Below are 25,756 nucleotides of genomic sequence, written 5' to 3'. Positions count from 1 at the left end.
TTTATAAAGATAACATCTGAGAGTTGATTTTTTTATGGTGATACTTTTTATGTGTCTTTACAACAGAGTTAGATATTTTTACTTATTTACCTTGAATTAAAACTTTTATTGAAAATGTACACCATCTAACTTGGAGCTTCTTACCTCAGATTGGGCACTATGTATATATACCATTCAAAATCTAAATTAGACAAAATTTAGTTGAACTTAGAATACAGGTTGGTTTTAAGATATTATTATGGTTCATCGCACTATTATTACTACTATTATTTTAAAATTTTATTTGCCACCTGTTTAGCCATGGGGTTATTCTAGGTGGCTTACAATAATAAAAAGGAAGAAAAGGGAAAAAGTGTGTACAAGAAGTAAAATAATAAAACAATGTAAACATTGATAAAGGAACGCAGCAAGAATACTTCAATATGATAACCAAAAGATGGATGGATGGAGACCAGAGAGCAAGGGGGGGGCAGAGTGGCGTCTACCATCACTCTAGTAGACACCTCCACTGTGGCCAACTGGCAGAGCAATGCCTTAGAATCTCTTGCATATTGTGGATAGTGATAATAATTTTTAAATGCACAATATAAATCATATATGGACTAGATTATATCAGATTTTAGCCATTCAAACAATTATTGAAATTACAATTCTTTGAAGGCTAAGACTTCAAGTCCCTCCAGATGAATTGGGATATTAACCCCTAGAATTCCATGTAGAAGCAGAGAAATCTGGGAGCTGCTATGAATTGGCAATTATATATTATGCAGAATATACTATATATATACACACATACATACATATACACATACACATACATACATTCATACATACTGTACATATGTTGTGAAGAACCAGATATGCGAAGACCAATCCAATAGCATTCTTACTAAATCTGCTTCAGATAATTGGAGGACAGATGTTAGGGGTATGAATCAGATGAAATAATTACATTATCAGCAGACAGCATTATTTTTATTTGATGGGATTCTGAGTTAGGGATAGGGAATGAAAGTTAAGAGGTCAGGTAATGGTATAATTGGGGAAGGATGAAGCATCCTCTTCATTGCACAGTTGGTATCCAAATCTTACCTTTGTGCTTTTTATCAGTTTCAGTTTGGATAAAAGGAAATGTACAGCTAACCCTATAGCTATGACAAGTGCCACTTTGTAACTAACATTTACTACTTCTAGGCACCCTTTAGTTAGTCCTATGCCAGTAAAACACTGGTATATGCGACATATTGAGCTATGAAAGAGGATAGACTGCTCTTTAGTCACCAATTCCAGATCCTGTGGAGTCATTTCCCAAGCAACTCTTGTCCAGGCTGGTCGTTCACAAAAACCAAGAACATCTTGCATCAAGAAGATAGTCCACAAAAGGAAAATCTGGCAAGAATGATGCAGAAACATTGTATGCTATTTTCAGACAAAAATGTCTCTATGTAATGGATGTTCCTTGTGTAGGAGTTGCAGCAACTGGCCTTTGAGGTTCATTATGGACTGTCACAAAAGAATCTAGGTCAAATAAATCCTTCCATGATAACCAAGCTTCCTGCCTGGGCATTAGAGAGATTTGAATGTGGTAATATTAGCACATCAGCTGTGAGAAGATTCTGTGATGTCATAAAGGAGCTCCAGATCTTATAGAAAAGTGTCTATGAAGTCAATAAGAACTGAAGGAAAGTGTTTCATAGTAAAGAAATGTAAGGCGAATAATACAAAATGTGTAAAATTGGAAATATCCTATTCTTAAAACAAAATGTACATTTATCAAATTATTAGCTGTAGACATGTCTTGTCCCTCGTTCCTGTAGCACAATGTTATCAACACAAAAAGTACTGTACATCATATTATTAATTATATAATTCTTCTGTTGATCCTTGCTTTTCCTTACCCATGTTGGGAATGGGCTTGTCATATTTGTTCCTTTAAAAATGCCATGTTTTCATTTGATAACAGATAAAGAAATCTTTAGTACAGTCAACTTGAAAATGCTGGCTAATTAATGTCATTCCTAAGAGAAGAAGGTAAGGTGTGTTACTTAATGAAAATGCAGTACAGATGCCATGAAAAAAAACATCACCCTGCATCTGAAATAGAGAAAATTAATAGAGATATTTGAAAATCTTACTATATTTTCTACTAACAATTCTCATATATAAAAATGTGTAAGCATACATAATGCTTTCCCTAATACTGAATAAAGCATTTCTGAAGAGTGAATATTTATTAAAAATCGTTGACAAATGTTATTTTATTTTTTTAATAAATGGTTGTTTCCTGAGTGTAAGCTGTTTTAATAGTACTGGAAAAAAATAAATTCTATAATATTTTAATATAGAAAGATGTTATGAAAATTTAAATGATTATTCTAATTATCTTCCCCAAAGCAGTATAAATATGACTTGAGGTTTTGTTAATTTTGCTGCTTACATTTTGCTTGCATTATGTTATTAATGCACTTTTGCTTGCATTGTGTTATACAGTGAAGGGAAAAGACATATCTCCATAATGTATACATACCTTGGGGTATTTATAAAGGAGAGAGAGAGGATGTAGAATAGAAATTAAATTATATAGTTCCTTTGCTATCCCATACTTCTTGCTCATTACACTGACCATCAGGAAGTGGGCACTACATGACCAGTTTCCTTCTATTTGTTATTCATCAGGTATAAATAATCAGATATTTGATGGGATTCATGGATTCATTGAAGTCAGGGATATTTGGGCTTATAGAGGAAGGGAAGGGTGTATGGAAGCATTAAAAAAATCCATAAATGGGGTCATGACATAATATAACATGTAACTGTCTGTCCTGAATGCTTAAGAGAAGTAGATTATTTACACATTCTGATAGATTGCCTATGTAGTATATGTCAGGGTAGTGATTTAAGAGCTGACCAGCTGCAACAATGATGCAATGATGCACTGATGATGATGGAAATGAGTCAGCAAGGTTTTAGCTGTTATCCCTTTAAAAACATGTATAATTTATTACAAACCTCTGCTATTATTGCTCCTGGGTTGTCTCACGTAGTAAAGTTGTGCGCACTCTGACATGTCATGTCTACAGGGAAACACAGATAACGAGATTACTGCAAAAGGAAACTTAACATTTTGAAGTTATTATCCAGAATTTTTTTAAAAAAACAGCAGGAAAGACATTGGTTGACACTGCAAACACGGTTAGAGACAATTCAACATGAGAAAGATGCATGTGCATTCTTGTCAGCTCCTTTTTAAAAAAATCAATATGTATTAAATAGTAGGAACAGTTTTCATCAAGATTATTGCAGAATGAAGGCTGTTTAATCTTTCAGTTTCTGGCTGTGTTCTCAATAAGAATATACCCTCCAACAATTACTTTTTTCCTAGAAACATCTCTTATAATTTAATCTGTAAAATGGATTGCTCGCTGGGGGAAAATGAGAAATCTAGATGATGCACAGAATCTAGTTAATTTCAGCTGTGGTAGACTTGCTATCATATAATATGGCAGCATTTCTTGGATATTCTCATGTGTCATTTTATTCTCTCTTTCTTTTCAGAGGCCAAGCAGAATTTACGCAATTTTATTTCCCAAATCCAGGCAACAATCACTGATCCTGAGAAAGTTCAAGGAAAGCTGAATAAAGAAGATAAGGTATATTATTTAACAATAATTAATTATAGATTTTCTTTATATTATGGTGAGTTTCAATTTGGCTAGTTTAATCTAAAGCTGGTCCAATGAGTGGTATGTTTCATATAATTAATTGCTGACTCATTGTTACTGACAACTTCTGATGACCCTATTGATAACCCTATAAAAGTATTATAGGGTCATCAGAATTTTCATTTCAAATGTCAAACTACTTCTTCAGCAAGGACAAAGTAGGAAGAAATGTCACATGATATAGGGGACCTTTAGCTAACATTGCCAATTCCAAATATTTTTAAATCAAGATTTATTGGTGATCATAGGTAACATATATTCTGAACGATTAATTGTTATATATAGCATTTTTGTAAATCACAGATGGATTTTAAGATAAAATAAAAAAGGAACAAATTGTAGTAAAATATTATATTGTTTCACACAAATAAAAACAAATAGCCTGGAACTAGTCAATTATAGTTTAAATATTAATTTCATAGATATTTAAAGTGAATATATGAACAAATGCTTCTTTATATTGGAATATCTCTAGGAAGTTCAGTATTTGACATTCAAATTTTTATATCTGAATTTATGCATGGAAATTTAGAAACATATTTATTAGTTTTCTAATTATTAACTATTTCCCAAACGTTTCTTTCAAATACATCATATATCCTAGCCTTTGCTATCTGTCTGACAAAAGAAAGGCAGAGCAAATATGCTAACAATGTCACACTTTTATTTTACTGTGTTTTTGTATTTTGAAATTTTTCAAGGGCCCTAATATTTACAAATATTTTAGGATGCAAAATAATTTCCATTCTCTGAAATCATTCAAAAGTTAATACACCTTGTATGCCTACATTTTGCTTAGATTATCTCTAGTGATGGTTGCTAAAAAGCTGTTTTTTGCTGATACTGGTTTATTCTTTGTGTAGACTACCTCCATCAAAGCCTGTCAGGCCAAGTTGGACTGGCTTGAAAATACAAAAGAGCCTAATACACAAGACTTTATTGATCAGAAGCAGCAGTTGGAAGACATAATGCTTCCTATCTTCACAAAATTGGCTGCACCACGTGAGTATTTTTAAGCTTACTTTTGGATAAAAGAATTCTCACATTTTTAATTACTATTTTATTTTCAGGAAGTGTTTTCTGCTGTCCCATGCTAGGTGTTTAATCTATGCATAATCCAGAATAAATTTCTCTTAAGGGTTTTATTTCTACCTGCCAATTTGTTAAGTTTACTGAAAACCTCACTCCTTCCAATTCATTCTAGGATTTCCAATGCCCCATCAAATGACAAATCTATACTAGTATTTACTTACCAACCACAACTGGATCCAGTCGTTCTATCACTAATCAAAACATTATGTAACCATGGTGAACTGTTGGACTTGTCTCTCCCACTGTAGTTAAACTGATCTTTGCAGGTTGTTAAGGGAAACATAATATGATCATAATTTATCATTTCACTTTCCATTTGCTTGTTAGAAAACACCCAAATTTCAATCACATGACAGCAGAGATGGTACAATGATCATAAGTGCAAGGAATGGCCATACATTTATTTTGCCAGTGCCAAAGTACTTGAAACAGTTGCTAAAGAGGCCTGTTAACAGGTTTTTCTGATCTTTGGTTTTTGCCAAACAGGTCTTCAGAAATTACTGGCAAAGAACTCTAATTTGCCTCATCATTATTCCAGAAGTCTGGCCTTTGTCTAGATCAGTGGTGGGCAACCTTTTTTTTCAACTGAGCCAAATCTCGCCAAAACCACGATTGAAATTTATTTTGAGAGCCACATTTTTAAAACCGAAAATACATAGGATGGTACACTGTTTTTAGTTTCAATAAACTCTGGCATTTGAAGCACGCAAGTCTTAAAGCTGTCAAGTTGCAAGATCCTTGCATCCCTAACCCTTTAGGAAAAAAACCCCAAGGGGTCTTCAAACCTGACAGCTTGAAGACTTGTGGACTTCAACTCCCAGAATTCTGAGAACTGAAGTCCACCAAGGGCATCAATCATATTAGCCCAGGGATCTGCAAAATTGGCTCTTAAGACTGGTGGACTTCAACTCCCAGAATTCTGAGAATTGAAGTCCACCAGTCTTAAAACAGCCAACTTTTCAGACCTCTGTGTTAGCCCAAAGCCTGGCGCTGGGCGGGCCTTGCTCCCCCATTGGTGGAGCCCCAAGAAGCGAGGAGGGAGAAAAAGAAACGGAGGCTAAGCTCCTGAGCCTCCGTTTCTTTTTCTGCCTCCTCGCTTCTCGTCCCCGCCCGACTTCAGGATCCTCCCTAATCATTGTGGGTCGAAAAGAAAAAAGGGAAAGGGGCGCTAGTTTTGAAGTGCCCGAGAGGAGGGAGGGGAGTGGGCGCCCGGCACACAGAAGAGCCGCATTAAAATGTGTAAAGAGCCACATGTGGCTCGCGAGCCGCGGCTTGCCGACCACTGGTCTAGATCAACATCAATCTTTATACTTGCCCTGATATTCTTTCTGGACAGCAAAGATTTCTTCCTGGTACATCCTCCATGTAGATCTAATTTATACCATATCTTTCCAATGGTAGACTCATACACTTTGACATCAATAGTAAAGAGAGTTACCTGAAGATCTTGCGATGAAATTCTAGAGTTCTTAGAGACTTCTTTTAGCCTGGACAAGTTGGCAGTTGTTTGAAATCTTTCACACTTGGAGTTGATTTTTTGAAGAGTAGAATGATTGATGGACAATTGTTTGGCAATATTTTTAAACCCCTTCCCAGATTCTGAAGGCTTCAGAGAGCTCTTTTCAATTTAGGCATGGTGATACCATACCCTTCAAAAACAAAGAGAAAATCAAACTAAATGTTTGAGGTTTCAATAGCACTAGCACTTAATATACTGCTTCATAGAGCTTTACAGTTCACTCTAAGAGGTTTACAGGATTAGCATATTGCCCACAACAATCTGGGTTCTCATTTTACCGACCTCAGAAGACTGGAAAGCTGAGTCAACCTTGACCTGGTCCGAATCAAACTCCTGGAGTGAGCAGTGAGTTAGCCTGCAGTACTGCATTTTAACCACTGCACCACCCTGACTCTTCAGAACTTGAAGGTTTGAATATGGATAACTGTATTAAAGAAATTGTATTTCTTACGGAGAAATTCTAAATCTAAATAGGAGATATCAAATTGGTTTCTGTGAATCAAAGTATTTCACTTATTCCACACAAAAACTCTTTGATCACCAAATAATTGAAATGTCATGCATTAGATTTTTACTCACATAAATAATTTTGTACTTTGCAGTAAGGCAAAATAGTTTCTGCCCCCCTCCCCCTTTGTTTCAGAATAATCACATGGATTTACAAGCAGTTTCCAACAGTATACATTCCACTATTCTCAAATTCCACAAAATATCAGGATTGTAATAAAGAAATGCCTCCTTCAAATATACATGTGTATATTGCAAAGCTGACTGTGGTAAATATGTGTGTTTTCCCTCATGTGCAAGAAATGTTTTATTTATGTGGAACTCTTAAAATTACAAAATACTATCTCCTCTTCTCTAATTGATAAAAAATGTGGCAATGCAACAATCACCCCCACCACAGGCATTGGTCTTCAGTCAATGTTCCACTGCTTGTTACCAAACCTTACCTAGCTTTTACCAACCACAGTACCCTCCAAGCTGACAAGCACAAATCTTCATTACTAATGCTCCTGAAACAATTAATCCAGTCACTGCCACTACAGGCTGCTTATCCCAGCCATATCCACCAAGAGTTCATCAATGCATTATTTTGAGGTGGTCACACAGCTGTACTCCCTTCCAAACCACATTCACTCCATGCGTACTGGGAGATATTGGAGATTTCACTTATTTATATAGTAAAAGAAAGAATACAGTCACAATCTCAATCAAATATAGTAAGATCTCTATAATTAATAAAATGTATCAAGAAATGTATTTGGACATTCCCAAAATTAAACTGACATCCTTCTTACAATTACAATCCTATAAAATTTGGCAACCCTCCTAGATATTTGTGACTATAAACAGCAAGAATTTCACCAGCATTTTATTACTTTTAATCTGTTGTTTAATAAAAGCATTATTAGTTCAACAAGACAGAGGGCACCATAACAATAGTACAATGCTGTCTCAACCATCCCAACTCAACAGAAACACGGGCAATTTTGGGATGGAGTATGATTTAATGGCAGAACATTAAATCTAGCAAGTGATAATGTGTTTTCTATATGTGATGGAGTGGATGTTATTAAAATAGAGAGGTTATTTATTTGTATCCCACCTTTATTATTTTTAAATAATTCAAGGTAGCAAACATATCCTACACAACTTCCTGCTTCTCCTGTCCCCAAAACAACTCTATGAGATGAATTGGGCTGAAAGAGTGATTGGCCCAAAGTCACCCAGCTGGCTTTCACAGCTAAGAGTCTACTTAATCTGAAGGGTCTACTACAAAGGTTCCATTATCATGTGGAAAACTTTATTGTTTTATCTCTATAAATAAAAAATGACTCACTATTTAATTCAAAGGTAATGCTGTCAAATCCCATTAACATCAAGAACAGGAGGGCCCACAGTGATTTAAATCTAAAACTGTGCTTTTCTACAAAAATAAAGCATCACCAGGGCCCCAATGAACTAAACATTTTTCCATAAAAATTAAAATAAGCAAATCATTAGCCCAGAGATAGAATATTCTATGCTTCTACTAGATGTGAAGGGCAAAACCTGTTTTTAGAAAGAACTTGAATGATGTCCTGCATAAATTCTATTGTGTTGGACGTATTTAAGAATTGCAATAACAACAATAACACATTAATATGTTAACTTGATTTATTTTCTGAACCAGCTAAATAAAAGATGTCATCTTTGTTAAATCTATTCCATACATCTGCTTTAATCATTCATTAACATAAGTTTTTTCTGAATTAGGCTCTTAATTAATACAGTGGATTAAAATGAAAGTCCCAAATACAAGTAATAGTTTATTCAATTTATTTTGTAAATTGAATCTAAGAACCTTCATTTCTGTTAATCTTGGAAACATAATGCAAGATGTGAAATGTTTTACACATGACAGAAATTGATTCCCATTAATTAAAAAATATTAATCCGCTGATCATGAATCGTATTTTAAGTGGCTGGAGAATAGAAAATACATTAAAGAAAAATCTGTTCTGTTTTAAAAGTGGTAAATTCAATTCCAAGAAGGTGAGGAAAACTGATTTCATTTGAACAAAACAAGCCTAAACTGATTAGCTGAAGCTGCAAGCCACACCAGTCACTGGGTTAAAAGAAATTAATATTGCTTCCCTTTTGCAACAGCCTCTTAAAGTCTATTTTCACGCATTTAAAGCAACCAGTCCTGCAAAGACCAAGTGATAGCATTCTGTTCATATGATTTCTCTTCACAATTACTATGGAGAGGTATAACGAAGATAATTCTTGCCCGATGGAAGTTGCTTAGTACAAATCCCTCCTGGAAACAGTTTTTTGGCTTCTTCATCTGATAAACTTGGAACAACCATGACCTGGTCTCCAGGCTCAAAAGGAAAGGAAAAGAAAATTAGTAATAATTTTACTAATCATTCTTATCTGGATAGCCTTGAACCTTCAGTCAATGAATCAGACTGCATACATGAAACACATTCTATCATCTTCCTAGACATACGTTATTGAAGCTGGATTGCATATATTACTGCATATATTCTACATTTCAAATTATGATTTGATGTTTCTACAGCTGAAATATCTAATATGTTTCATGTAGTTGACAAAATAGTTATAATGCATAAATCTAAGACCAGGATTTAGTTTTGTACCTCTTTATATCACTCAATCCAAAACAAGAGAAACACTTCAAGCATTTTGTTAAAACTATCTGTCCTGGAAATGCAAAGATAAAAAGTGCCTGCCAAAGAGCTCTTGTCACAAACTCCTACAAAAGCAATCTATAGCTAAATAAAGGGCTACTGATTTTGTCTCATAATACCTTGATATTTAAAATAATTTACAAAACTAGATGCTCTGTATGTACACAGAAACAGACAAAATACAAAACATTCCCCCCTACCCCCTCTGCAATAAAACATATTGCCAAATTGGAATATTCTTCCACAGATATTCAAAACACTTCTCATAGAATTTTTCAAACAGAAATAAAATGTATCAAGATTTCACAAAATTTCTTGATCATCCCCCCCCCCCCCCCCCCGCTTTTAAAAAACGGCATTTTGAGCTGATGAACTTAAGGGCATTATAGAACCTGCATTAGGAAATCCATATTTCATCTTTTAAATAGGTTTGGAAAAAATAAATTGTATCAATGTGGCAAATTCAGGTTACTCTGATAAAACTACCCCAAATGTTTTAATGCACACAAAAAATATTAATGGAAATGCTGACAAAAATAAATAAAAAGGCTTACAAGCCTAAACTGGAATACACTTGTAAGAAATTGAAGATAGTTTATAAGAGATCATGGCTGGAGAGCCCAAACAATTGATTATAGGACTGTCATAAATATATCTGATTTTTAAAAATATCATCAGGACCAGGAACCCTTCCATTTAGGATAATGATAACTGTAATCTCCCAATACTAAATTGTACTCTCAGGAGATCTTCTCTGATAACTTCATGAAGGTCATTATCCAATCTATTTGAATCTTGTATTTAGCAATTATAGAAATATCTGTTTCTTCAAAAACTTTAAGTGAATCAGAATAAAACTTTAGATTAAATGGATTTATATAAGTAAACATCTACCTTCCAGTCAACAGGTGTAGCAACTTTCTTAACAGCTGTTAATTGCAAGGAGTCAACAACTCTTAGAATCTCATCGAAGTTTCTTCCAGTGGTTGCTGGGTAGAGGATAGAGAGTTTCAGTTTCTTATCTGGACCAAAAATAAATACCTATAGGACAAAGTTACAGAATTGTAAATAAAACAAATAATCTTCTGTGGAATTATATAATTCTCTAACTATTTAGTATTACATTTTTTCTATGACAAATAGCAGATGCATTGAGGGACAATGTATTTAATAAAATGTAATTCTTGGATAGGAATTTCCCACATAGCCTTTGAGGCTAAGTTCTTATCCAAAATCATTTATCCAGTATCTGTAATCCTAAACCTGTCACGATTGTGATAGGTTTTATCATTAAATTGGGAAATATTTATATAAGATTACAACTGTTATGTAAAAAAGAAATTTGAGACATAGATGGGAACTTTCCTGAGCAACTATTCTTTTGAAATGGTTGCTGTATAAACTCTTTATTTCATAACGGCTTACTCAGGTTTTGAGTACAGAACTCAAAATACAGTGCAATCTACCCTGGTTTTTATTTTATATTTATATATGCTGGTTTTGTTGTATTCGGGTCTTCTCCCGTGTAGGATTGAGATTGTTTTTGCAACGTTTCGGCAAGATCTCACCTGCCATCTTCGGGCTTGGGTTTAAAATGGGAACAGAGCTGCCGTCTTTCTGTAAAACTTGGTGGGAGTGGATAGGGTGCTGGCTTTGTTTCAGTAAGTGGAATGATTGGTTGTGTGGTTGTATCATGGTTGGTAGATTGGTGCTGATTGGTGCTGGCTTTGTTGTTTTGTATTGTAACGGCCTGGATGGTGGGTGGTGTTCGTTTGTTGGCTAGGGCTGGTTTCCAGATGTTTGGTAGGCAGGAGGTATCATCACGTTTATTCATGTTGTGGGGGTGTTTCTCTATTTCGATGGCTTCCATAATTATTCTCTTGTTGAGGTGTTCTGTTTTGGAGATTAACCTGGCTCCTTCAAAATTGATTTCATGTCCTGTAGCTTTAAGGTGCTGGAAAAGGGAGGAAGTTTTTTCTTTTTTTCTTACTGCATTCTTATGTTCTGTGATGCGTGCATTTATTCTCCTGTTTGTCTGTCCTATATATATTGCCGGGCAGGTTTTGCATGGTATTTCGTAGACTCCTTGGTTTTCTACCTGGATTTTGTCTTTGGGGTTTCTTAAGATGTTGGCTATTTTTTGGTCAGTGGTGAAGGCTGTCCTGATATTGTGCTTGTGGAGAATTTTGCTGATTTTATCTGTGGTGCCTTTGATGTAAGGGAGGAGGGTGATGCCATTGTCCTGTTCTGTGTCTTGGTTTTTTGGGGGAGTCTCCTTTTGGATTAGGTTGGTGATTGTTTTTCTTTGGAATCCATTGGAGATTAATACATTTGTGAGTTTGTGTAATTCAGTTTTCAGGTGGTCTTTCTTGGCTAGGCGTTTGGTTCTGGAGATGAGGGTCTTGGCTACAGAGTTGATCTGGGCAGGGTGGTGATGGGATTGTGCATTTAAGTAGCGGTTGGTGTGTGTTTTTTTCTGGTAGATGGTGTGTCCTAGGGAGCCATTGAGGTTTTTGTAGATTAGGACATCCAGAAAGGGAAGTTGGTTGTTTGCTTCTATTTCCATGGTGAATTGTATTTTGGGGTGTAGGCTGTTGAGATGTGTGAGGAAGTTGTCCAGTTTTTCTTTCCCATGTGGCCAAATCACAAAAGTGTCATCAACATATCTAAGCCAGAGTTTGGGTTTGTGTTCAGATTTGTCTAAGGCGTTGGTTTCAAAATGTTCCATGTATAAGTTTGCAATGACAGGTGAGAGGGGTGATCCCATGGGTGCTCCTTCTATCTGTTTGTATCTTTGTCCATTGTGGATGAAGTATGTGTTGGTTAGGCAGTGGTTGGTCAGGTCCAGGATGTGTTTAGGGGGGTTGTGTTTTTTTCTGGATGGCTGTCAAGGCTTCTTTTATAGGCACTTGGGTGAAGAGGGATATGACATCAAAACTCACGAGTAGGTCGCTGGGTTGTAAGTTTTGTTTCTTTATTGTTTCTATGAAGTGGAGTGAGTTTTGTACGTGTGAGGTGATGGATTCTGCGTAGGGTTGGAGTTGTTTGGCGAGGAATTTGGCAAGATTCTGTAGAGGTGAGCCTATGGAGCTGACTATGGGTCTGAGTGGTATTCCTTCTTTGTGTATCTTGGGGAGGCCATAGAGTTTGGGGCATCTGGAAGATTTCTCTCAGGGGATGATTCTTTGCTGGATCTCTTCACTGATGGCAGAGGCTTTTATTTTGGATTTGGTGGTTTTTTCCAGGTAGGTGGTGGGGTCTGTGTTTATAGGTTTGTAAGCAGGGTCTTGGAGTAGGTTGGATAGTTTGGCTTGGTAGTCAGATGTGTTCATCACCACTGTGGCATTACCTTTGTCTGCTGGGAGAATGATTATGTTGTTGTCTTTCCTCAGGTTGGTGAGTGCTTTTTCTTCTTGTTGCTGTAAGTTGCTTCTGGGTGGATTGCTGGAGCAAAGGACGTTGCTGACTGCAAGTCTGATTTTATTGGCTTCATCTGGGTTGATTTTGATGAGTGTAGCTTCAACTCAGTATATGGTATTTTCAGTGGGGATGCATTTAGGGGCAACTGCAAAGTTAAATCCTCTGGAAAGGACATTGGTTTCAGCTGTGGTGAGGGTTCTGTCTGATATGTTGTGTACTATTTGTTTCATGAGTTGCTGAGGAGGGGGGGTTAGGCTTCTGTCGTTTTTCTAGTCTGTAGAGTTTGTTGGAGTGTTTTTCTGTCTTATAGGAGGTTTCTGTTTCTGCTCTCCAGAGGGCTAGTTGTTTGAATTTGTCCCAGAGTGCTGGGTGGATTTTTTTGCTGAGTTTGAGGTGAAGAGTGAGTAGGTCCCGGTTGGTTTGGTCTAGTAGGAATCTTTTCTTGTGGAGTTCATTTCTGATTAGGGCTAATTCAGTTCTTTTCAGGATCCTTTTGGTGGCTGAGGTTTGTGAATTGAATTTTAGTTGGAAGCATGTGGGGATCAGGCTTTTGTCTCGGCAGTTGCGTAGGAATGTTAGGTCACATAACATAGTGGCTCTTCGGACTTCAAGCCTCTCATAGGATCTGGTGAGCAAGAAGGTTTCCTCCCCGTAGAGGTAAGATATTTGTTTTTGTAGGTTTTCATGGGTGTAGGTATGCTGGTTTTGTTGTATTCGGGTCTTCTCCCGTGTAGGATTGAGATTGTCTTTGCAACGTTTCGGCAAGATCTCACCTGCCATCTTCGTGAACACCTCAACAAGAGAATAATTATGGAAGCCATCGAAATAGAGAAACATCCCCACAACATGAATAAACGTGATGATACCTCCCGCCTACCAAACATCTGGAAACCAGCCCTAGCTAACAAATGAATACCACCCACCATCCAGGCCGTTACAATGCAAAACAACAATGCACACACAGCCAGCACCAATCAGCACCAATCTACCAACCATGATACAACCACACAACCAATCATTCCACTTACTGAAACAAAGCCAGCACCCCATCCCCTCCCACCAAGATTTACAGAAAGACGGCAGCTCCGTTCCCATTTTAAACCCGAGCCCGAAGATGGCAGGTGAGATCTTGCCGAAACGTTGCAAAGACAATCTCAATCCTACACGGGAGAAGACCCAAATACAACAAAGCCAGCATACCTACACCCGTGAAATCCTACGAAAATTTATATATTTGGGCATACTAGGGGTTGTAACACAAATACATACATACATACATACATACATACATACATACATATAATTTATATATATATACATATATATATATACATACATACATACATACATACATACATACATACATACATATATATATATATATATATATACACACACGCACGCACACACACGCGTGCGCACACACACACACACACACATAGAGTAGAACCTCTGGTCATGACCATAACTCATTCCATAACTTTGGTCGCAACCTGATTTGGTCGTGACTCGAATATAATTTTGGAAATTTGATGCTTACAAAAAAAAAAAAATGGTGTGGAAGGGGAAATCAGCCACAGAAAAAAGTGTGAATTTTTTGATTGGAACCCGATTTGGTCATGGCCACAAACATTTGTGACCAGAGGTTCTACTGTACATTCAAGGAAGCGCGCGCACACACACACACAAAAAACAAAGCACAAAAGGGAAGATTAGTAAATATCATAACAATTGAAAGATTAAAGGAGAATCTACCTGTCAACATATTTCATTTTGAGTTAGTCACAAATGGAGGTCGGCAAATATGACTTATTACTCTTCTCACTTCCTGAAATCTATGGTATAGAATTGAGTTTCTAAATAATATTACATGTTAGTCTAATTTTATTATTTCATAACCTATTTCATTCTGATTAGATATGTAAGCAATTTTATTTCTTGCAGACACGCTTTTTGGCCTCATGGGGAGACCTGACGGACCACAGGTTTCTCATCTGGTTAAATAATAACAGATTAAATAGAAATAAGGCAATAAACAGTACATAAGCAACTGAGAAAGCAATGTTAAAGGGGCAATGCATAGATATTTACCACACGAGCGGTCAAAGGCATTCCATCTTTGCCTATCTCATCTGGATCCAGCATGCCAAGTTCAACTGAAAGTTTCCGTTTTAAATCAGCAATTATTGGAAAAGGGAGTTTGTCAATAGGCTTGTCATTGTTGTAGGCATTGATGTCCTGCAAAAGGGGAAAGTTTAATGTTGTATTACAAATTTGTTCAATTACAATTAGTACAAAGTCAACTCTGAACAAAAACATAGTGCTATTTCATTTAGTTATAAAAACTTTGTTTTTAGAAGCCTTCTATTATTAGTTATAAAAATGACCAAAACACTCAAAACTATTTAAGCCAGAGTAACATAAAAGAGAAATGGCTTAATTTTTTAAAAAGCAAAATGCTGCAAAGAGGCACCTACCTTTTGAGATATTATATTGGTGCTAATGGAAAAAATGTGAAAAGTCACATTCAAAACAGGGAAACTACAGATATACTGTACATCCATTTGAGACTATCAATTTCTTCTGTGAAGTACTGACTCGCTACAGTAGTGACTTGCTCATACAAGAAGCCAACCATTAAGTTCCTGACTGAAATGGCATCTCTAGTTTCTTGCACAAGATATAAAGTAGAGAAGTGGAGAATTTAGGGCCCTAGGGCCACACTTCTAGTTAGGCAACTAGGTAGTGGTGACATACTGTCAGCAGAAGGAAGATTAAGAGCCAGAGACAAAAATAAGTTAGAAATATTTTCCATCAGTCTGGAGACAATGCTGGCATATTTTATAATTAATCTAGATATATTTTATTATTAATACAGGTGGACAAGACCCTGTTGTCAGCAAAAAAACCTGAATGATTTTTGGTAAGTGAAATTTTGATCTAAATGTAGGTTATAGAGCCAAATTTTTAAAAAATGGATTAGACCATCAGGAAATCTCTGGACAGACTAGAAAATAAAAAATACTTCCTGGAAGAAGGTAATGTCAAACGATTTCTGTACTATTATAGGTAGTCCTCAATTTACAAATTTAACAGAGGCTGCTCATTACAATCAAAAGTTGTAATGACCATAAAGTGGGTCATTACCTAGCCCAATTTTATGATCATTTTTTTCAAATGGCCATTAAACAAATCACAATGGTTAAGTGAATAACCAGTTGTTAAGCATATGTCATGATTGTTAAGTGAAACCATTGTTCTCTATGGGGCATTTTGCTGAAAACTGGAAGCAAACACGGGTTTTCAGCAAAGTTGTAAATTATGATTAAATGACCATGGAATACTAGAAATGGCCATGAATGTGGGCTGACTGCCAAGTGTCCAAAATATGGTCATGTGATCATAGGGGGAGGGGCTGGCCATTAAAACTGGGTCATAGATATCTTTTAGGTCTTAGGAGGTCAATTGTAACTTTGAAAAATAGCTGGTTTCAAGTCAAGGAGTATTCGTACATAGGCTCTCTATAATCAGCAGGAATCAAACTTGATCCAAGAAGTTACTTTACATGCTTCCATGACTTCTTCTCAAATGTCCCATTATCTACAGTGCAAAGTTGAATCCAATGGCTGGAGCACAATATGAAAAAAAATCATATTATTTTAATTATCTTCTAAATGTACTAAGAAGATGTGCCCAAAGTAATTCATATAAAAAGTAGAGTAGGTAGAGTACCTACAAAAGATTGAGTAGGCAGTAGCAGATGTGACAAAATAAGTATATTTTTATGTGTTTTTGGGAAGGGAAACAAGCAAAACCAGTTATCATGGATGATGCTACTGAACATTTTTGCTTTTTCTCATTTAATAATTTGTCGAAACTTTATAAACTTTTAAGATGTCATTTTAATTAAATAACATCAGCTTTTTGAATGCTGCTTTTTATGCATAAAATTTTAATTGAAAATCCAATTTACATGTATAATTTATTGATCTGCAGCTACAGCTTTATAAAGTCAAATTTGCATGCCATCTCTTTAAAAATCCCACATACAAATAATTAAGTGACTTCACCCAAAGTAGGGAACATCTTGAGATTCCTTTGAAGAGTCAACCTACTCACTTACCCACTATGTATTAAAAAAAGGCAAGCAATTTTTATTTTCCTTTTTTAGAAATCAGAGTGGACTTTTTATTTTAGGTTTCATACACTGTTTTCAAGCAGTGCATAGGCAATGTTTGTTTGTGCTCTCTAGAAAAGGAATTGTTTTTCAACTATCTGGAAAAACAACTGAACAATATTTTTTTAAAAAATGTGTAAACAGCAGCAGCATAACAGTAATGTTATGTCATCTAATGTTACTAAATACTTTCAATAGATCTAATAAAAGTTTTACACTGCTGCTCTTCAGTTATTTATTATTTTGTATATACGAAATTAGTAATTGTTTCTGTGGAAGCACTTATTTCAATTTTTAAAGATTTTAAAAGAAAGATAACAATACTTCTGTAACCTCTGGTCACCACCATAATTCATCCCATAACTTTGGTCGCAAGCCAATTTGGTCGTGACCTGAACCTAACCAAAATTAATGCAAAATTAATGCAGCAGCCACTTGTGGGTCACTGTTGTTTGTAAACAAACAGGAAATTTGGCGCTTACAATTTGGTCGTGGTCAGAAGCATTCGTTCCACTATATGTATAAGAATACCATATATAACTTGTTATAAATAACTAAAGAATAATGAAGTAATTAAATATGCATAACGAAATGCATTCTTAAATTGAATTCGGTCTGCACTTCAAGCTTAAAGAGTTTTGAAAGTATTAAGAAGTGCACCTTTGCATGAAATGTTTAGCAGATACTAACACTGACAAAGATACAACTTCATGACAAGTGAGCTATGTGTTTATTTCTAAAGAGGCTGTCCTTTCTAGGTGTTTTCAATGCAACAAACTGTCCTATCATGGTGGTACAACAAATGACTTAGCACCATGTTTAAATAGCACATGTGACAGTTTTGCTATGCATTTTTTTCATTTGCTGGTATAGCCATATCCAAGCTACTTTAAAAAAATCTATAATGTATTAGAACACTGGAAAGGGTAATTATAAATTTCTCATGAAGTTCATTTATTTTGACACATTTCTTATAAGGCTGCAAAATAGAAGTCAGTATGATTGAGTGCTGCAAATGGTGAGGCAGGAAGCCACATTTTCGGGTTGGACACAACCCTGTTATATAAATACTAACTAGGTGTCTCCCAATCTTTGAGGTGAGAAGAGAAATTTTTGTTCACTCAAAAACCCTGGAATCTTAAAACCCTAATACCAACTTTTCTGTAGTGTTCAATCTCTATTTTAATGGCTTTTATCTTGTTTGCAGGAAATCAACTCATCAAGCATGCAAACTCCTCCTGTAATCTAGTTCCTGAACACTGGTTTCAAAGTTAGGATAACCGAGATTTATTGTTGTTCCCATTGTGAAAACTGACATCAAATGTTAATATATCAGCATGAAATTAAATCTACTATTCTGTCAAGAGAATAACTATCAAAACAGACTTAATGCTTTTTATTTAAAAAAACCCAAGGTATATTTGATTCATACAACTTACTGTCTTTACTATTTTATAATTTTCTCTTCTTACACTTTTTCTTTAAAAATTGCTTTATTGATAAATATGCTTAAAACTGTTAAGCCACCCCACATTTTAGTGTTCACACCTGAACTATGATACAATTACAATGATGATAGGAATTATAGTCCATTATATTTAAAGGAAATATAATCGTGAAGTTTGGGGCCTGAAACCTCAGCAACAGTTATTTTTTTCACAATTCTACACAGACAATGAAATAATTCTTTAGGGATACCTATGAATATTGGTCTGTCTACAGATAATTCTCTGACGTTCATTAGGCTTCCTACTGCAGGATATATATTAAATAATAATCTTGAAACCATGGTTTCTGAAATTAGCTTATTTCAATTACCCACAATTTACTCACAGTTAATTTTTTATTTGTAAAGATTATGATGAATGTAAAACTAATGTTGAAGTTTTCAGTGTCTTCATAATAGAACTATAGAAGAGCATCAAAAGAGGCTCAAAGCCAAAGGATTATCAATCTGTTGTCTTCAACCTCTTTTTCTGTGCCCTTAAAAGCCTTCTCTAAATACACTGTACAACTTGGCATGAGGTTGTCAAATTTACTATTGTATATTCTTTCCACATTCAGATAGCAAGCAGTACTCTAAAATGGCCTCACCTTTTCTTTTAAAAAGAAAATCTGAAAATCACTGCCTACATACATGATTAATCCTGCTGCCCATTTCAGCAATCATTCAAATCATTAAATGCAGACTATCAAAACGTTTTCCACGTCTCGTTGAAAGTAACATTCCAATTCTTATTCTGCCTCTTTTTGTCATTGTTTTTTCCCCGCAATACCTTGCACCAAGCGAGATGGTCACTGACGTCATCAATAGAGAGGGCTATTAATTTAACATTTCGCTTGGCAAATTCTGGTGCTAATTTTGCTGCTCGACCAAGTTCTGTGGTACACACTGGAGTGAAATCCCTTGGATGAGAGAAGAGGATGCCCCATCTGAAAGAAAAAGAATCACATGGCAGATAGCACTGAAGCCTAATAAGTCAGAGCAGACTTAAAATGTTATTTCAAAGTTTGCTTTCAACTGTGAACTGGCTGGCTGAGAGGACTCAACACCAAATAGCATCTAGAAAGTTTATAGCTTGGAATATTTAAATGATTCTTCTCCTTAATTTTACTCCCTTTTCCCCTTTTCTGATTTTTGAGCTCTACAGCTTTGCCATTTCCAACACCAGATGTACTAGATAAAAGGGGGTTTAAATCAGTGATGGGATTCACAAAATTTTATTATGGATTCTGTGGGCGTGGCATGGTGGGCGTGGCATGGCGTGGCTTGGTGGACATGGTAGGGGAAGGATACTGTAAAATCTCCATTCCCTCCCCACTCAAGGGGAAGGTTACTGTAAAATCCTCATTCCCTCCTCATCAGCTGGGACTTGGGAGGCAGAGAATAGATGGAGGTGGGGCCAGTCAGAGGTGGTATTTACTGGTTCTTCGAACTACTCAAATTTCCGCTACCCGTTCTTCAGAATTGATCAGAACCTGCTGAATACCACCTCTGGTTTAAATCCCATATCCTGAACAAAGCCCAATGCTTTGTTTGCTAGGGATTATGAGATCTAAAAACAACGTTATCTAGATGACATCTGGTGGGAGAAGGCATCGCACAGCAGAATTTTGGAGAGCTAGAAAGCTTGTTATGTTACTTCAGTAATTTTAGCATATTTTCCCCCCTTGTGTACCAGCAGAGTTATCTTTGCTCTTTCCACTTATGTTGCACTGGCCCCATTATGCAACATGCAGCATTTCATTTAGTTCTCAATCATGAATACCTTCTCAGTTGAAGCATTGTCCAGTGCCAAAGAAATTATAACCTTGGCAAGCCTTCATACTGTTTGCTCCATTAATAGCTAGTGCTACCTCCCACCTCTCGAAACTGGTATTTCAAGGTCTCTTGGTGAAAATACACATGTACAACATACTCAGACATTTTTCACAATAGAACAATATTCCCAAAATCCTTTGTGCAAGATCCAGCTTTTGTTTGGCAATGTATGAGCAATCATTAAGTCAAATTTGAATAGAGCAGCCAGTTTCAATAAAAGAGATTGCAGTTACATATATGCTGCAGTTGCAAACTAACTGTTCCCTTTTTGTTACTTTTCAGAAATTAAGCATAATAGAATCAAAAATGTTCATAAAATGATCTTTTCTTCTAGGAGCTGTGGGGTCATCTGAAACAAAATGTTGAAAATTCTACACATTGTTATAGTTGTAATGCTTAGTTTATGCCTACAATTTATGTCTTGGTCATTTTTGGCTTCCTCTGATGTGTGAATCAACCTCAAGCGAAAAATATGATTTATAAAATAATATGAGTTAGGAAATGGTTTAGCAAATATTAATTCAAATGAAGAAGACCTGATTATGGTTTATTCAGATGCATGAACTCAATTTAAAGTCACACAGAGGTCACTCATATTATCAAGGATTTGTTAAACTAAAGAGTAACTGTTAAAAAGGCAATGGTAATATAATTTCCATTCTGTACATTTGTCATCATTTTGAGATTACTTTGGATTGTTACAAATATCTAGGGCTGTGTGGACAACAAAAGCTGCTGTAATACCATAAATGTTGCACATAGTACTAGTCTAATTTGGAGTCTCAAGCAGAAAAGTAGCAATGTTAGGACAAATTTGGAAACCCTTAATAGATCACCGGGAAAGCCACCTGGGAAATCATCAAAACCATAAAAAAGTGAAAGTTAGAATATTTTGGACATGTGATGTGACACCCGGAAAAATACAGCATATGTCACTTAATCTTCCAAGGAACAATTGAAGGCAAACGAGGTCTATGCAGAAGAAGAACATCACGGCCTCAATATCTAAGGACCTGGTTTGGACAAAAGTCAACAGAATTTTTTTGTGCAGCTATTGATAAAAATAGGATCGCCAACATCCGATGACGGATACAGTTGTTTTAATACTATCATCAAACATACGAAAGTCAGATGAAGATGTAAACTACATTCACATACAGAATTTATGTCAGCCAATATAGGAAGCCTTTTTTATACTCTTGCAATTGTAACAGAGTTTGAAGTGACCTTGGAATTCTTCTAGTCCAGGGGTGTCCAAACTTGGGAACTTTAAGACTTGTGGACTTCAACTCCCAGAATTCCCCAGCCGGCTGGGGAATTCTGGGAGTTGAAGTCCACAAGTCTTAAAGTTCCCAAGTTGGGACACCCCTATTCTAGTCCAACCCCGTGCTCAAGCAGGAAACCTTATACCATTTCAGACAAATCGTTGTCCAATCTTTTCTTTTAAACCTGCAGTGCTGGAGCACCCACAATTTCTGGAGGCAAGTTGCTCTATTGATTAATTGTTCTGTCAGGAAATTTCTGCTTAGTTCTAAATTGCTTCTCTCCTTGATAAGTTTCCATCCATTGCTTCTTGTTCTGCCTTCAGGTGCTTTGGAGAATAGGTTGACCCTGTTTTTTTTTGTGGCAGCCGCTTAGATATTGGAACACTGCTATCATGTCACCACTAGTCCTTCTTTTCATTGAACTAGACATATCCAATTCCTGTAATCATTCATATGTCTTAGCCTCTAGATTTAGTCCCCTAATCATCTTTGTTGCTCTATTCTGCACAACATGGATGGATTTCCATGTGAACTTGCTTAGTAGGTGAATATCCACATTCATCCTTCAGTATTCCTGAATTTAATATTTAATATTCTATCCTATAGCCTTGGCCTATTGCAGATTCATTTTGTATTCTAGTTTTTTTCCAATTTGACATCTTCCATATATATCAAACGTCAACTTCTGAAACTCTCATCCATCATATCCTTCTCACATTGGCTAAGAACTCTGCGTGCTAAATGCCTAATACTCTGAAAGTTGCCAAATTGGACTCTAGTCAAGCAGCTGCTACAGGGAAAACAAAACTTATTGAGCAACTGGAATCTACCCTTTGCTCCTTTGTCTGTACCTCTGAAAAAGAAATGACTTGTCTCAAAGTTGCAATTTAATAGTTAACCCAAGTGATTATATCACTGACTTAAAGAAAGCAGAGTTTTGCATTCCTACTATGATGAACAAATGTTTGTATTTTATGTCTTTTCAGAGTAATAATCTTATTGCATTGAAGCATAAATATATTGTTTTTTATCAATCTAGTTATAAAACTATCTATTCCAAAATCTATCATTATATATTTCTTAGCCTAATAGTTAATACAACCTTGAATAATCAAAAGAATATACCCATATAAATGTATGGGTTTAAGTTAGAATGTTCTTACACTAATGTAACACTGCTGCTCAAATGAAAAAGACAATTCCAGCTCCCAATCCTATGTGCTTGCTATTGGCCCAAATTGAGTCATTTCAATGAATTCATTGCGGTATGCCTTTAATATAGGGAAACTGATTGGTTTGAATTTTATTACCCGACATATGTACCGGGATTTAAGCCTCCAATCTATCCTTTAAGCCAGGGGTGTCAAACTCAAGGCCCGAGGGCCGTATTCAGCCCACAAGGTGTTTAGATCTGGCCGCGGAAACAGAGAAGGACCAGCCTACAGTGCCTCTGCCACCAAAAATGGAGCTTGCGAGGGTCACATGTGGCCCTCCCGAGCTCCGTTTTCGCTGTCAGAGGATTGCAGAGGCCGTCCCGTTTTCACTTGCAGAGCGCTTGGGCTGCCACAGGTGCCCCTGACATGAGTGATGTCATGCTGGCCATGCCCACTCTGGCCACATCCACCCCAGCCCCCCAAGGTCAAACACAACCCTGAGGCCCTCAATGAAATCAAGTTTGACACCCCTGCTCTAAGCAATCAAATTAGAAATCATCAACTGCTGTTTCCCGTTTTGTTCAAGCCATGGTTAGTAGCTTTGAAAAAATCCATACATCAAAAATTATAACCAGGTTTCTGAGCCAGGAAAATAAAACAATGGTGATTAAAAGGCTTGATAGGCCTGTGTGTGCTCTATAACCAAAGCTTGCCAGAGATTATTAAATTGTGATTTTTTAAAATAAATCCCAAATGGTCATCATATTACATAGTAAACTTATATCATTCATTACCTTGACTAGGAAGTGAGGAACAAAATGGCAGCATTTTTGCTAACTAGATCTTTTGGATTAGTTTGAAGGACAACAGCACAGATGTTTTCACAAAAGAGTATGAAACTAAAGGGCCTTCATTTTTAAAGCATTTACATCTTTTCCTGGGATGCATGGATAAATCCAAAGAAAAGATAGTCTACTTTTAAAAAGTTATAATAATTGTTATTTTTTTCCTTCCCTCTTTTGAAATTGGATCTGAAGCACTGCACAAGCCTAATGTATATGCAACACTACCTTCTCAAGTGGATAATGTAGCCATCTAATGAAATAGATTGCAATCCAAAACTTAATATATTCATTAAGCTCATATAGTAAACGAAACCAATTTAGACCTAATTGGGACCTACAAAATCAACATACCTAGTATGATTCCCCAATGTAATTAAACTATTCTTAGTTTTTTCTCCAGATTCCAAAGAAAAGCTGCCCATCTCTAAGCCCAACAGGAGTAGACAACAATACCACAATTCTTCTTTGTCCCATAGGATTTTTTTTAAAAAAACCTCTAAATTAAAAAGAGGGATGCTGACAAAGCCTCTCTTTCTAGCATCATCTTTATTTACAAGAATAGGGCTCTGAGAATTTTGTTAGAAAATAAGGCAGATGTTTCCTGGAAATCTCTCAATTCACTTAAGAAAAAAAGAACAAAAAAATTAAGACAGGGCAGTAGAGAACATTTTGTACACTGGGAAGTGGCTGGAAATAATCTTACTAGATGGCCTTCTAACAAATGGCTGTTCTGCAACTGACCACATTTACCATGGTAACTACTTAATAAAGAGGCATTATTAAGTACAGCAACCATTACGTAAGAAGTTCTCCAACATTTTCAAAATTCCAAATGTGCCTCCAATAATTCAAGGAGATTGCCTACTTTGGGCCAACAGTTATTGTGATATTATACAGTACATTCTAAACGTGATTAAGGACACAGAACGTACAGTAACTGCACCATGCTACAGAATATATTTAATTAGAAGGATAGAAGAATAAGGATTAAATTAAGAAACTCTGAAGCTCCCAAGCTAAGAACACTGTACCCACTTACCAAAAGTGCAGCGCAGGAAAACTTTGCCAAGGACTATCTGATCCACCATTAGAAAATGTAAAAGAATGTGAACAATTTCTCAGCATATATTCTCAGTAACTTACTCAAAAGGTTTCTGAGAACATAGAGCTAGTTGATATATTAACTCTTTTGAAAGCCACATTTTGTGACAATAAATACTGTGCAATAATAACCTATGCAATGCATGCATGATTTTCTCTTTGAACTTTCTGCCCACCAATTTCAATGGGACTTTGTATTCCAGCCTTAGGAAGTAAGAATTAAAGTCCATTTCTTTCACATTGTACATATTTCAATAAACAATTTATTATTTTATTGTTAGAACGATTTATATTCTACCTTTCATGGTAGGTTATAAAGCCATACAGAAGATAACTATTAAAGGCACAACGATTCTGTTTGGCAGAAGAAGAGGGAGCAGAGTCAAAGTTTTCCTTTGCCTTTTCCCCTCGTTGGAATTAATTAGCCAAGGAAAAATATCCACGACCTCCATCTAAGACAGTTATCCACAGTTTCCTCGAAAATGCTGCAGCCTTTTAATTGCTCTAGTGCCGTTGGGGACCTTGGTAGCCGCCTTTTTCCTGCGGTAGGGGCTCTACTCCAACTCTCCCACCAATGAAAGGAGCGAAGTGTCTATGGCACTCTAGGACAAAGCGGTCCTATCAAAGCGAGGACCACCGAATAAAATAGAGCAACCCTATTACGCGCAGCCATCACCCAGTGACCGCGGTAGCTCCCTCGTACTCACGAGTCTCCCAGAAATTCGTGGAAGCGGATGGGACCGTGCGTGGTCTCAGCCTGGAAATTAGGCGCCTCGTCTCCTAGCAGCAGGCCCGGCATGGTCTTCTTGCACGTTTGCTGCAAGGAGCGAGAGGGCGGCTCAGCTACGCCCGCACAACCGAAAGGCAAAGTGGCAGGAGTGAAGGAACAGCGGGACCCACAGAGCCTAGCGAGGGGGCGCGGCTTTAAGGGGCGGACCC

General features: G+C 36.4%; 2 protein-coding genes across 4 annotated transcripts in view; one reads left to right on the top strand and one right to left on the bottom strand.

Annotated features, from left to right (window-relative positions):
• Positions 1 to 21,757, top strand: part of ANKRD45 (ankyrin repeat domain 45) — a 45,338-nt gene extending 23,581 nt beyond the window's left edge. The window contains exons 4-8 of one of the 3 annotated variants that reach the window (XR_014174979.1): positions 3,556 to 3,650; positions 4,586 to 4,724; positions 15,832 to 15,876; positions 17,033 to 17,096; positions 18,338 to 19,374. Coding sequence is in view for 2 of the 3 variants with exons in the window: in XM_081948250.1 (XP_081804376.1) it covers positions 3,556 to 3,650; positions 4,586 to 4,724; positions 15,832 to 15,866 (269 nt within the window). In the remaining variant the exon portion in view is untranslated. Of the gene's footprint in view, positions 1 to 3,555; positions 3,651 to 4,585; positions 4,725 to 15,831; positions 15,877 to 17,032; positions 17,097 to 18,337; positions 19,375 to 20,786 lie in introns of those variants that run through there. The other 2 variants (XM_081948250.1, XM_081948249.1) reach the window with 2 other exon arrangements.
• Positions 8,476 to 25,710, bottom strand: PRDX6 (peroxiredoxin 6). The gene is made up of 5 exons (XM_081948252.1): positions 25,525 to 25,710; positions 19,407 to 19,563; positions 15,045 to 15,191; positions 10,428 to 10,574; positions 8,476 to 9,203 (listed from the first exon to the last, which is right to left on the bottom strand). The coding sequence occupies exons 1-5, from the start codon at positions 25,614 to 25,616 to the stop codon at positions 9,078 to 9,080; spliced, it is 669 nt and encodes a 222-aa protein (XP_081804378.1). The 5' UTR covers positions 25,617 to 25,710; the 3' UTR covers positions 8,476 to 9,077.
• Positions 25,711 to 25,756: the final 46 nt, after the last annotated feature.

This window comes from Natrix helvetica, assembly GCF_964273705.1.
Source record: "Natrix helvetica genome assembly, chromosome: 3".
NCBI classification, from domain to species: domain Eukaryota; kingdom Metazoa; phylum Chordata; class Lepidosauria; order Squamata; family Natricidae; genus Natrix; species Natrix helvetica.
This window is presented reverse-complemented; position numbering and strand designations above follow the sequence as displayed.